Source organism: Populus trichocarpa, chromosome 12 (genome assembly GCF_000002775.5).
Source record: "Populus trichocarpa isolate Nisqually-1 chromosome 12, P.trichocarpa_v4.1, whole genome shotgun sequence".
In the NCBI taxonomy this organism is placed as follows: domain Eukaryota; kingdom Viridiplantae; phylum Streptophyta; class Magnoliopsida; order Malpighiales; family Salicaceae; genus Populus; species Populus trichocarpa.
Genome location: NC_037296.2, coordinates 778,513 through 792,192, shown reverse-complemented (window position 1 = coordinate 792,192; position 13,680 = coordinate 778,513). Strand labels below are relative to the sequence as shown.

At 34.0% G+C, this 13,680-nt stretch overlaps 3 protein-coding genes across 6 annotated transcripts; 1 reads left to right on the top strand and 2 right to left on the bottom strand.

Annotated features, from left to right (window-relative positions):
• Window positions 1-139: 139 nt before the first annotated feature.
• LOC7489805 (ubiquitin-conjugating enzyme E2 10) lies at window positions 140-3,396 on the bottom strand. The gene is made up of 5 exons (XM_002317706.4): window positions 3,230-3,396; window positions 3,043-3,129; window positions 2,438-2,565; window positions 966-1,070; window positions 140-529 (listed from the first exon to the last, which is right to left on the bottom strand). The coding sequence occupies exons 2-5, from the start codon at window positions 3,110-3,112 to the stop codon at window positions 386-388; spliced, it is 447 nt and encodes a 148-aa protein (XP_002317742.1). The 5' UTR covers window positions 3,113-3,129; window positions 3,230-3,396; the 3' UTR covers window positions 140-385.
• A 2,237-nt stretch (window positions 3,397-5,633) lies between these two features.
• Window positions 5,634-8,491, top strand: LOC7485211 (uncharacterized). Its single transcript, XM_002318329.4, has 4 exons — window positions 5,634-6,020; window positions 7,200-7,518; window positions 7,964-8,022; window positions 8,188-8,491. The coding sequence occupies exons 1-4, from the start codon at window positions 5,750-5,752 to the stop codon at window positions 8,217-8,219; spliced, it is 681 nt and encodes a 226-aa protein (XP_002318365.2). The 5' UTR covers window positions 5,634-5,749; the 3' UTR covers window positions 8,220-8,491.
• A 1,324-nt stretch (window positions 8,492-9,815) lies between these two features.
• Window positions 9,816-13,085, bottom strand: LOC7489804 (probable inactive receptor kinase At4g23740). 4 transcript variants are annotated; one of them, XM_024582866.2, is made up of 4 exons: window positions 12,630-13,085; window positions 12,350-12,411; window positions 10,862-12,125; window positions 9,816-10,772 (listed from the first exon to the last, which is right to left on the bottom strand). In XM_024582866.2, exons 3-4 carry the CDS (start codon window positions 12,093-12,095, stop codon window positions 10,105-10,107), a joined length of 1,902 nt encoding a protein of 633 aa, XP_024438634.1. In that variant the 5' UTR covers window positions 12,096-12,125; window positions 12,350-12,411; window positions 12,630-13,085; the 3' UTR covers window positions 9,816-10,104. The 4 variants fall into 4 exon arrangements, with proteins under 4 accessions (XP_024438634.1, XP_024438632.1, XP_002317741.1 ...); XM_024582864.2 differs by having other exon boundaries at window positions 10,862-12,167; window positions 12,630-13,084; XM_002317705.4 differs by lacking the exon at window positions 12,350-12,411 and having other exon boundaries at window positions 10,862-12,167; window positions 12,630-13,084.
• Window positions 13,086-13,680: the final 595 nt, after the last annotated feature.

The window sequence follows — 13,680 nt, the reverse complement described above, 5'->3', positions numbered from 1 at the left end:
ATTGACTCGACAACCTTTTGATTAAAAATCAAAGATTATTTCCAGGTGAGTAAATGACTTGACCATGAGTCGTAATAATTTTATTTAAAAAAAAAAACTAAATTGAACAGAAAACACTTGCTTTTCTAGAAAATACACGTGAAGAAAGGAATTGCTCATACAAACAGGAGAACCCAATAAGATTTAGAAGTTACATGGTGACATACTGAATTAGAGACATTTCATCGAGGGTCAAATTAATCCATACATCAATGGAAAGAAACATACCTGCATGGGCCAGTTTCACCCGTTTAGATTGACCAACAAACATCGATAAATAGAACTTTAGGAGAAAGAAAAGAAGAAAAAGGGCCCTCCATTGCACACACCACAGGTCATTTAGCCCTTAGCCCATAGCATACTTCTGGGTCCAGCTTCTTGCAGTCGTCTCATACTTGTTCCTGTCGGTCTTGTACATATGAGCAATCTCGGGCACCAATGGATCGTCGGGGTTAGGGTCCGTCAACAAAGAGCAGATGGAGAGCAATACCTACAAATGGAAAAAGAACTTGTTTACTTGATCATCAATGATAACTAGCAATTCAAAAGTCAGCCTGCGCTATGACAGCGAATTAAAAATAGCCCATTTAAAAGGGAGAAAAAAGAGCTGCAGATGGCTGATGAATAAACAATATGTTATCAACTAATAACACAGTTTTAGAGTCCTAAATATCTTTTCTGCAGAAAGGTGAACTCTCAGAAATCAGGGGAAAGAAAAGGAGGGCTGCTGAGATCTAAATTAGCTCTATATGTTGCAATGAACTATTCGGTTCATCAACACATCAAGAACGGTTATAAGAAAATGAACCACTTAGTCCCTTCCCAACACAAAAAGATGCCGGACTATCACAAATCCATTTAAGTAATCAACAGCATTTTTTTTCTCAACTCCAACATAAATGATTTGATGATTATAGAATAAGAACCTTGGATATGGTTAGAGCCGGGCTCCATTGCTCCTTCAAAATGTCCAGGCAAATGCTGCCATTGCTATTTATATTTGGGTGGAATACCTTTGTTCGGAATGCTACCTGCAAGATACATACACATAATGAAATCACACGCACAAAAAGAGAACTGCTTTTGAGATTGAATTCTCGACCGAATGTGCAGGAGTGCCATAAATAGTACATGATGAGATGCAGAAGCAACACACCAAGAATACAATGAGGCATTCACAAAAAGAAAACAGCTAAAACTACTCGGCAAATACCAATGAATTGAATGTCATAAATTACCGTGGTTAATTCACCAAACAAACAAATTGACTAATAAATTCTTATATTGTGCATGGCAAGAGGGCAAGCAGAGGCGGAACCATTCAATCAGGGCAGTTTATATCTTCAGCCTTTCATGCAATACCATTTATTTCATCTTTAGCTGATTTGAGCTTTAGCAACATACCCTCATTAATGCTATAATTTCTTCTTGTGCAATTAAGAAATAAAGCATATTCTTATTCTAAAATCCTTACCAAAAGTTGATGTTTGATACACAAGCCTTAGATGCAAGAGCTGCATCATTTAACATATCTTCACATCTTAGCTCATATTGTATCAGGACCTGGCATAGCATTGAATCCTATCAAACAGCCTCATGCTTGTATTGTGAAATCAGGTTTGCATGCTTATACTTTATACTTCATATAGCCCCCTATATTTCTTCCAATTCTGCTGATTTGGAAACAGCATAAGACTAATAAAAGCTCGACCTATTGCACATATTCACAGATGAGACGCCTTCATGTTGAAATAAATCAACTTCTGATGAGAATAAATTCAACATCCATACTAATCTCCCTTCATTCTTGTTGTGAATTGGGCAAGAGGTGAGGGGAAAAAAGAATGGGAGGAAACATGGAGATGCTCCATGACATCATGACACCTTTTTCCTTGTTACAAAAGAGAGGCTCAAACCTAAGGCCTCTGCCAGAAGGAGGCCTTGGTGACAGTGGAACTACAAGCATGATTCTTTGACAATAAGAATTAAGAAAAGGGTATGAAAAATGCAAGTTTGCAAGCGCCATTAGTTTCATGTATATTAAATATGCATCCACTTTATTCTGTTGTCAAGTAAAGAACTTATTCCCTCATCAGGGCATATACATAAAGATTCCTCCCTTAGGTTAACTAGTGTATGTACATACTCTGGGTTAGCAAAAGTCATATGACCTGGGAAAATCTGCAAAATCAGCTTGCAACTCGCAATACTTAAGCAGACAATATAGGTAATGATATACACATACAAAGCATTCAAGAGAAATACATATACATAGAATTTTTAAAAAATCTGTTTGATACTTCTTACTTCACCCAAACCTGCATATTATTAGCATTCGACAAAACTTTCAAATAATTCAGAACAACAAAAGTTAAGCTTGTATGGAGTAAAAACTTACCTTGGGAGGCTTAAATGGATAATCTGGAGGAAAATGAATAGTAACTAGGAAAACACCGCCAGCATAAGGACTATCCGGAGGACCCATAATTGTTGCTTGCCAATGGAACATGTCTTCAGCAACGGGACCTGCAACATTCCCATAATTAAAGCAAGCACATCAAGTAAACAACATTAAATAAAATAATCATGAAAAAAATAACTTTTAATTCAGCATACATACCCCCTACCATTATTAAGAATAGCCAGGATAACAATAATTGCTTAAAAAAAATACCCTAAAATAATACACCCTGTGATCAGAATATACAAGTTTTTTAACTATAATTTTTAAAAATTAACAAAAAAAATTCAATATTGTTTTACGCTTTCCCTTAAAAAAATCGAATTTTAATTTTTACAAAGAAAATTATCGATCAGAGTTAATCATCGCCAGTATTATTCAACTGCATGCATCCTTAGATTATCAACGAAATCATTATCAATTCCAACCAAAAAAACGAAAAAGATAATACCGGCACAGATCAACCGAAACACTAAAAAAACTATTAAGAAATGAAGTCAAACAAATCGGAAAAAAATTAAAAACAAAAAAAGTCATAATACCGGCACTGCATGAAGTAGGAGGATCCTTCTGTAAATCTTTCAATTCCTTCAAGATCCGTTTCGATGCCATCTTATCTTCTACTTAACCTGCAAAAAAAAAAAAAAACATCAACATCGACATCGACAACTCTCTCTCTCTCTCCAGATCAATCGTCTCAAACCAGAACACAATTCGAGAGAGACGTACCGGATCTCTCCTCTCCTTCTGGAAATTAACGGCTTCAATTTTTTACGAGATTTGTTTGATGAGATAGAGGGAGGGGAATGGAGGGTGGGGAGAAGGAAAAGGGGAAAAGAAAGAGTGAAATTAGGGAATCTGTAAGGTGAGGACTTTATATTATTATAAATTGGTGGACCGTCTTTTTTTAAAAATTAATTAGCAATAAGGTGTCGACATTTGTGATTGGATGGTTCTGTTTCTTCCCATTTTTTTTTTATTTTTTTTTTGTAAATGGGATGGTGGTTAAAGGCGGTATTAGTTTTTTTAAAAAATATTTTATATTTAAAAATATATTAAAATAATATTTTATATTTTTTAAAATTTATTTTTAATATTATTATATTAAAATGATTTTAAAATAAAAATAATAATTTAAATATATTAAAATAAAAAAATATTTATGCTTCACGTTTTTTGTCCGTTAAAACTATAAAAAAATTAATTTAACTATCTTTTAATTTAAATATATTAAAAGATAGTTTTTAAAATAAATTTAAGTTCGAAAATATATTAAAATAAAAAAAAATTATTTTTATATATACATTAAAACTATAAAAAATATTAATTTAATATTTTTTAAAATTAAAAATATTTTAAAAAAACATTTAAAAGAAAAATAGAAGCAAACACTCATTCTATGCTTCGCGTTTTTTGTCCTTTACCTTGCAAGCCTTCTACTTTTAGTATTTTTCGCCGAAAGTAATATATAATATAATCTTTGCTTTTTTCTTCTTTTTTGGATGGTTGGTCTACGTCGGTGCTCTAAATTTTAGGAATGTTTTATATCAGTCATCAAAGAAATGGTTCCTACTAATTAACCCCAATTCATTGGTAATTAAATTGATGATTAGTTTTTAATTACGTTTGGTTTAGAAAAACTTAATTAAAATATTATACTTAAAATATTTAGAAGACTTATGGTAATAACTATGATTATTTGAGAAATTAAACTATAAAATGGTACGAATCTACAGTTTGAGGACTTATTTGAAAACTATATGATACTTAAAGGACTCAACTGTAGTTTCCTTTTATTTCAAATATTTGGTGGTGGTGGTCAATGTTATTTGTTACTGTTTGAAAATGCATGGATAGGGGCGAAAAATCAGCGGATAGAAATTCCCTGTCTCCATAACGGCGTCGTTAAGCGTTTTCTCTGGATGAAGTTGAATATTCTTGCCCGTGCCGTGTCGTTAGCTTTGGTCTTTGGCGAGGGCGGCTTCAACGGAGCACACACTAGACGCGTAGCTGGACCAGCTCTTTCGCGGCTGGCTCGACTCAGGTTATCAACTCATCAACTCGTTAATGAGTTGATGACTGGTTGACAGTAATATGACATCATCTGGCATTTATTTCCTTAAAAAACAACGAAGAGTAATGAGTTTGTAATCATTTTATATTTGGAAAGTGCAATTTTTTTTTCCAAATGAAAATTGAATTACTCAATTTCCTCATGAATAAAAATAAATAGATAGATAGATTGATTTTCAATTAATATGTGATATATAAATAAAACACTTTCTTATTAAAATATTTATTTTTATGTGAAATATGATAAAATAACATGAAGAACTAAATTTTATTTCTCAATGAATTTTGTAGAATTATTTTTTTAATCATTTTAAAAATAAAAGATAAATTACCTCTTGGATGTAGAATAAAATATTTATCAAACTATAAATTGACTTAAATAAAACCAGCCAAATTTTAAAGGTTATCATTCATGTAATAATGATTATTATTATAAAGTAATTTTAAATTAAATTTTAGATTTTTTTATTTCAAATTTATTTTTTTATATTTATACATGGTTAAAAATTAATTTAAAAAAGAGTTTAGATAAATGGGTTGACTTAAAAATCATCAAATTAATGTAGATTATTTGTTTTTATTAAAATAATATTATTTAAAAAAAATAAAAATAATAATAATCTAATTAAGTTTAGACTATTAAAAAATCTATTAGATTAATCGAGTATCATTGAGTTAATATTTTAATTGAAAGCTTGATTAAAATTATATTTTGATTTTTAATTTTTTTAGACAATTAATGAGGGGGGAAATTTAATAACTATAAATAGAAATGCTATTATTATATATATTTAAAATTTTATTTTAAACAATGATGTAATATTAAAAATTATTAAGAATTGTTAATGCATTATAATCATAACCATTATTTATATACACTATGAAATCGTTTTTATTGCCGCATCCGCAAATCTAAACTATATCTCCGGGTGCATCTAAATATTTTATTTTAAAAAAATAGTTAAAATGTAAAAGGCCTTTTATTTATTTATTCTCTCTTATTATTATTATTATTATTATTATTATTAAGAAGGCCTAATAAAAAACCCAACCCAACCAATAATTGACATTGGCTAGCGTGAAATTAAGGCCAAAAGCACATGCTGCCCACCAATCAACCCGGACCAACTTAGCCACCACCGTCACTCACCATCCCCCAAACCTCACCGATACAACATGAACCGATACAACCGGCGAGTCCAAGTCCCCGATTTACAGCTCCCCAAATACGACAACGTAGAAGAACGTGTCGATGGAGAAGAAGGAGACGATAGTAATAACAACGGAGTAGCGCGATTAATAACAACAGAGAACAATGTGAGTGACGATCAAGAACCATTCATGGGTGTTAAAGTTCGAAGAAAAGCATCTCGTCATAGAGATATTAAAGGGGATTATCTTGATGTTCCTTCTCATTCTTATTTGATGAAGATTTTGCAGAAGCAAGGTCAGTCAGCCTCTTTCAAATTCTCTTAATTTTTCGGGGCATTTTTCTGTTTTTTAATGATAATTGTTTTCTGGGTATTGATTATTTTTTGGTACTAGTTTGTTTAAAGTGATTATAGAGATCTTGCTTTGTAAATGGCATGTGGGTTTGTGATTATTTCATGTGTTTTTTGAATTTTATTTTATTTGCTTTGAATTTGCTTTGGTCTTTCTGTTTTTCTTGCTGATTCTGTATGGTTAGAGAACGCAAAATATGTATAGTTTAGAAATTAACCATGTTGAATTTTATTGTTTGGTTTCTATACTAGGAATTGGTGCTTGAGAAATAATTCAATTGAAATTATTGCTGAATTTCTACACCAGGTCGTGGTTTTGCTTTAGATAAAAAAAAAAAAAAAAAGAAGAAGCAGGCAAGTAGTCTGTAAGTGTCAAAATAGTGACAAATTTTGTTGAAACAGGATTGTCTTGTTAACTTTGAAAGAATGTTTTCCGAATGTTGGAAATTCTTAGATTGAAGAACGGTCTTAACTTTTTCATTGTTAAAATTGTTCCCTGCAGCTTATAACGTGAAAACTTGCAAGTTTTGGGGTTTATTGAAATTCTCCTTTTCCAAGAGATTTTTTTATAAACATTTTTTCATGGAAATCTTTATATTTCATTATATATTTTTATAATAGAAAAAAATTAGAAAATAGTCGTAAGTATGGTGTGCATTTGTGTTTTCCTTAATGTTAGAATATACCATTGGTTAGAGACAGTACCAAATTACAATTCATTTATGTTTGAATAGGGTGGGGAGGAATAGGCAGCTAAGGGTGCTGCATCTGATCAGTGCACTGACCTGAAACAGGCATGGTGTTAGCATTTATGATAAACTTAAATCCTTCAACCCCCTGAAACCAAGACAAAGTAGTACACATTGATTCAGGAATAAAAGAAACATGCTCATGATTTGACATGGAGAAATGTCCTTTAAACAACAATCCCCCCCTCCATGTAGCACCTCCTGGCCCGCTTAGACTAAAATGGGAGAATTCCATTCATGATCTGAGACGCAAATGGTGGTTTACATAGATCGTCTTAGAGTTCAGGGAAGATTTAGCTTGTTAATTTGATAAAGGTTTAAATACTCTTCCTTGCTTAATATATCTTTAAACTTGCTTCTTTTTTATTTTTGCAGGTGACAAGCAGGTCCTCTTTGCCGATAAAGTTTTGAAATTCACAGGTTCAGGGAAGATGAAACAACGCATATTGTTAATAACTGACTTTGCCATTTACATTATTGACCCAGAGATTAATGCTCTTAAACGACGGATAGCTCTGGCAGCTGTAGAAAAGATATGTTTGAGTGAATTGAGTGATAATTTCTTTGCAATTATTATTCCAACAGAGTATGATCTTCTTATGGCCAGTACTCGAAAGACTGAAATAGTTACTGTGTTAGTTGAAGCTACCAGGAGCGCTTCTGACTATGAACTTGAGGTGGCTTTTTCCAATAGGTAAAATGATTGAACTGATATCTTATATCTTTCACTGTTCTTGCATTAGTATTCAATGTTTTTCTTTTCCTTTGCTTTCTTGGATGATCCTAAATAGGTACTTTATTGAAGGATAGTTATTATATGATCCTTTTATCCATGCTACATCCAGATTTTGGTTTGTTATGATAGATACACTCCACTTGAACATGTAGGAATTTTGGTGTTAGCTTCTATACAATGCATATGCCATTGATTTCTGATGCAAGGTATCCTGACTTATATTAGAGGAAGAGAACAACTAATAATGCTGTGGATGATAGTGCTTTGGTCTTATTGTGTACGCAAGTCATAAAATATCTTCAAAGATGATATTGCTTAAAGACCAGTGTTAGGAAGGCTACCAATTAGTTCTTTTCCCCATTCCTTGCAAACTGACACTTTTGAAATTTGTTGACTTTTGCAGCTTTGAGTACAATGCGGATGCTGAATTGGTAAAAGTAATTGAGTTTGAGGAAGTTGAAGGTCCGAGTTTCTATAATCTCAAAACTGTTTGTGATTTTATAAGATGACTGCTCCATCTATTACACCTGCCATACAGTTATACCACTATCACAGTGTAATCTGGTTAAATCAGTTGCCTGTGCTCGTGAAGCCTTCTGTTCACATCTTTTTGTATGCATATTTCAGGTGGTGTAAAAACCAGAATCACAAGGAAGTGAGTAGCAGTCCACGAATGTTCTTATATGTTTATAAACCATGCAGGAGATTCGCACTGTTCATTGTAAAGTGGGAAGGTTACTGGCCCATTGCGTTGAGAGGATCCTCACAGCATCAGGGTTGCTATTTTTTTTTATGTTGATTTTTTCTGTGTAATCTCTATAGTAAATGAACTATAATTTTTTCTTTTTGAAAATGGTTTCATTTGTATGAAATGAGATTATTTTGGATGTTAAAAAGCAATATAATTTGCGATATACATTGGTACTTCAAACACTGAATTCTGTTCATCAAGTGTCGGTGTCATATAACATTTAATCCCCGTTCATGTTGTATTATGATTTCCCAATTTTAGAACAGAAGTTTGAGATGTTCTTTTGAACTTGTCATCTACTTCAATCCCAGTTTCCCTTGAAAATTGAATGCCATCCGGCGGATCTTGAGTGTGTTTGGTATTGTGGTTGCTGTTGTGGTTGTAGTTTGAAAAAAGTTATTTTATAAAAAATATTTTTAGTTGAGGTTGATTTGGAAAAATATATGTTTGGTTGAATCTGAGGTTGAGTAAAAAGTAATTTAATGTGTTTGGTTAAAAAATTATTTTTAAAATTGAGGTTATAAAATAATTAAAATATATATATATATATATATATATATATATATATATTGATTGTTTTTAATTTAAATATTGTAGATTTAACTATTGTTATTGCATCATGAAATAAATAATACTTTATATAAAATATTTTATATTGTTTCATTAAACTATCTACAGTTTTATTGGTTTCGTAAGCGCGCAACATCAGGTAAAATATCATCAGAAATAAATTTGGGATTGTGATCAAATTCTATAAATATTACATCATCAAGCGATCTCCTTCTAATTTATATAGTGTTATTGGATAATGTGAAACACTAGTTTTTCAAATAAAATACAATTAAAAAAAAATTACTGTGTCAAACCCGGTTCAATATATTTTTATAACTTTAGACCGGGTCTGGTCTCCACTATTCACATTAACATTGGAGAGTTAACTCTCCACGTGAGAAGACGCAGACAGGACCGCAGGAGAAGAACGCAGGAGAAGCAGATAAAACCTAAACATTGGAGAGTTAACTCTCCACATGAGAAGACGTAGGCAGGACCGCAGGAGAAGAACGCAGGAGAAGCAGATAAAACCTACTTTTCATGCGTTGAGGTTCGACCTCAGTTATTAGGTGGGATCCATGTGAAAAAATGTGAAGTTTGGATTAACCAAACACTTTAATTCAGCTTTTTTTTTTTACCGTTGCCGCTGCCGCAGTGCCAAACGGAAGGTGGTGATGCTCAGCTGAGTGCATGAACATGCCCTAATAGCCATGTCATTGACTCGATAACTGAATCCCCCTCGAACGGATCAACCAGTCAATCATCAATAACTAGTTTCTTAAAAGGAAACTTGTCTTGTATTCTTCTTATATTAATCTGCCTAGGACCGAAGATTAAGAGAGTAAATATATTTAAAGGGGCAGTTAATATGGCTCGATGCCATTGATTAGGTAGGTTTTGCCACATAAGGCACCAATGTAGAGCCACAAGTCATTGATCCTGGACCCATCCATTTCAAAATACAGAGAGAGATCGAGTTACATTATGCTGCAAAAACTACAGACTCGTAGGCATAATATCGAAGTCCTGACTAAATAATACAACAGAAGAGAACCCAACTTGTCTTCGCCTACAGTAGGAGGCTTGAAGTGGGTAGTTAAACTAACTTATGACAAAATTTGTCACAGAAATCTAAAGATATACAGCAAATAAACTCAATTAACCCAAACCAACTGCCCAATTCAAAAAATTAAAGACAAAAATTGTATTACAACAGCTAACAGCAGGAAGAAATAATCTCACTATTGAACAGAAGAGGTAGAACCTACTTCAGCTGCTTGTGGTGATGGGGTTGCAACTGAAATTTCTAGTTTACTGTCAGAGGATGGTGGGTTTTCGGTACTTACTTGCCGAATTTCCTCCACCATTTTCACCACATCAGGCATTTTGGGTCTCTGCTCTGGCATCCTCACTACACAAGACAGTCCTATCTGTAGCATCTCCACCATTTCCTCCTCAATATTAGGATACCTTAACAGCTCTAAATCAAATACTTCAGCAGTCCACTCTTCTCTTACCACAGAATTCACCCACCTCACCAAGTGAACAACCTCATCACCACCTGTGGTATGCATGGGGGATTTTCCAGTGAGAAGCTCAAGCAGAAAAACCCCATAACTGTAGACATCAGATGCATGGGTTGCTTTCCTGGTGTCTGTTACTTCTGGGGCACGATAGCCTGCAGCCCTCATTACTGGCGGGGGCATTGGGCTCATCAATGATGCCAAACCGATATCTGATACGCAGCCATGTCCTTGGGAATTGAGGAAAATGTTTGAGGATTTTATGTTTCCATGGACAAGTTTGCCACCATTCTGTGTGTGGATATGAGCAATGCCCCTTGCTGCACCAATTGCAATTTTCAGCCTTGTTTCCCAGTCCATAGGAGTATGGCCCTCCCCTCTCTTAACTGCAAAGTATAAGATTCATTTTCTATGGTCAGCAACATCCCTGAAAGCTGCATAACAGAATGTATCACTGAAAAGGTTTTTGACATACCATGTAGCATTGCAGACACACTGCCCTCTTCATAGAAATCATAGACCATTAGTCTCTCATCCTTGGAATAGTAATACGCCCTTAATGGAGACACATTCACATGCCTAATACTCCCAACGGCAATCATTTGCTGCTCAAACTCCTTTTTTGGCACAGCCACTTCCTTCAACCTCTTCACCACCACTGTGGTTGCCTCCTCGAGTGCGGCCTTATAAGCTATCCCAAACGTTCCCTTACCAAGAACCTCTGCAGATGCTCTCAACAAGTCCTCCAAGTCAAATGCAAGACTACAATGCTCGAAAAAGAATAGCCTGTTGTTCTGCTCTTGGCTCTTTGAAGCTGTTTTCTTCAAAGACACCTCTTTGTTCTTTGTTGCTAACCCACCTTCCCTTCGTTTCTTAGAGTGGCAAACAACAATCATAAAAGCAAGAACCACAAATCCCAGTACACAGCCACCAATAGCAATCGCCAATATTGCAGGTTCACTTAATTTTGAGGATTTTTTTGATGGTTGGGAACTTGGTGGATGAATTGGAAGAGCAGGAGGAAGGGCATTTTCTGATGAAAGATTGTTACCAGAAAATGCAGAACTTGGAAATCTTTGAAGAGACTTAGGCAAACTTCCTGTAAAATTATTGTTGGTTAAATCTAGATGTTGTAAACTAGGAACATTTATATCGGGAATATTGCCTGAAAGGGAGTTGTTAGCAAGGCTCAAAGCTGTGAGGTGAGTCAAATTTGATATTGAAGGTGGAATTCTCCCATTGAAGCCATTATTGGAAAGATTAAGAATAGTGAGATAATTCCAAATTGAGAAATCTGAAGGCAATGGGCCAGAGAAGTTGTTGGATTGAAGAAAAAGGATAGTTAAGTTTCTGAGCTTGGAGAATTCATCATAAGGGAAAGAACCTGATATACCATTAGATCTGAGGCTTAGGATCTGAATTGCTGACAAACGACTAAGAGTGTTGGGTGGAATTGGGCCACGAAAACCGACTCCAGGCAACCTGAGGGCTGTAACTCTAGAGTTATCATTGCTACAGGACACACCTGTCCAGCTATTGCACACAGAAGTATTCTCATGCCAATTGACAGGGTGAGAGTGAAGAATATTGTGAAGGAAATCCAATAAAGCTTGTTTATCATCAACTGGGTCAGCAGTGATTGACAAGAGAACTTCTCCAAAGAAGAGGAATGCTGAGAAAATGAACAGCAGACCTCTTTTCATGTTCATTTTCTCTCAGTAACAAACAGTAGAACAAATCTGCAGATGCACAGCAAAGTTTCTTCACAAATCTTGGAACATCTACATGAATGTAGTTAAAGATGGATCAGAATTAGAAACAGGAACTGATATGCTTGTTTTCATTATGAAGTGGATGAATTTCTTACAAGTTATCTAGAAAAAGGATGACTAACAACTCTGACTTTAACTATTAGGACACATTTAGTCAAAATTAGTTGCTAGAGCATGATTAGGAAACCTACCAGATACTGTGTTGGTTCTTTATTGACTTTTGCAGCTCTCTTTTACCGAACATCTTTGGTTACTGAGAAAGTGTGAGTACATAGAACAGGATTTCAAAATTCTGAATCCTATACTTTGAGCAATATTACATTTTGAGCCTAGCACAACTTTCCTTGTCATTTTCTTTTGCTTTCCCTCATTTTCTTTTTCTCATAAACCAAGCAGGCAGCAGCAAAGAGCTAAGAACAGAAAGAAAGCAAGATATACAAAAGGGTTCAATTCTAAAGAAACAAAACTTACTGATTGGATGAAGAACACTTCAAAACTTAGCTAAAGATCCACCACATCCGCAAGCAACAGCTTAGCTACTAGTCCCTCTATCTTTCCCGTGAAACAGTCTTAACAATCCCCATGAACATTCAATGTTAAGAAGCAGAAGAAGAAGAAGACACAGAACCAGGTACGTACATTCTCGAGAAATCAGACAAAGGGAAGGAAAGAAAAGGTTGGAAAAGTACTAGACGACAATGATAAATGATGATGATTATTAATGATGGAGAAGATTGATGAATATGAGCTGTTTTTGCTTGAGATAGCAGCATCACATGCAAGAAACTAATTAGATAATCATGGAGAAAGCAAAGTCCATGCGCACGAACAGGAGGGTGCATGTGGAGACAAAGAGAGACAACGTATTAGAAGGATGCATTATATGCTAATAATAATTCATAACCCTAACCTAACCGTACCCAACCACTACCATTACTATACTGTTACTCTCTCTCCCTCCCTCCCTCCCTCCCATGTTGTGGTATTCTAGCTTAGCTTTTGGTAGATAGAGTTTTTTTTAATGTGTGTGATAGATCCATGTGGATATATAGAATGTGACCTATTTTTGTATATATCTATCTATCAATATAATAAAATCTTACTAAAAACATATATATATATATATATATATATATATATATTAATAAAAATCCCAAAAATAAAGAAATAATTAATTGTAAAAAAAATATTTTAAAAATACAAACCATCAACCTAAATAATTATATGTAAAGTAAATCTACATATCAATTGTAAAACAGCTCGGGGACTACTTGCTATGGTATTAATCTAATTATATAGTTGTGTATTATATATTTGTAGATTAAATATTATATACCTAACTTGTGGGCCAAAGGATACATCACCTCTCCTCCATATCCGCCATGGATGCTTCTTCCTATAAGAAAGAAATTGCTGACCATGGAAAATGTATAAACAAAGCTGTAATAATTAAATGGGCGGTGAGAGGTGCGTCATATTTAAGGACTTTTACTATATGCTTCTTTTTTTTTAATAAATAAAA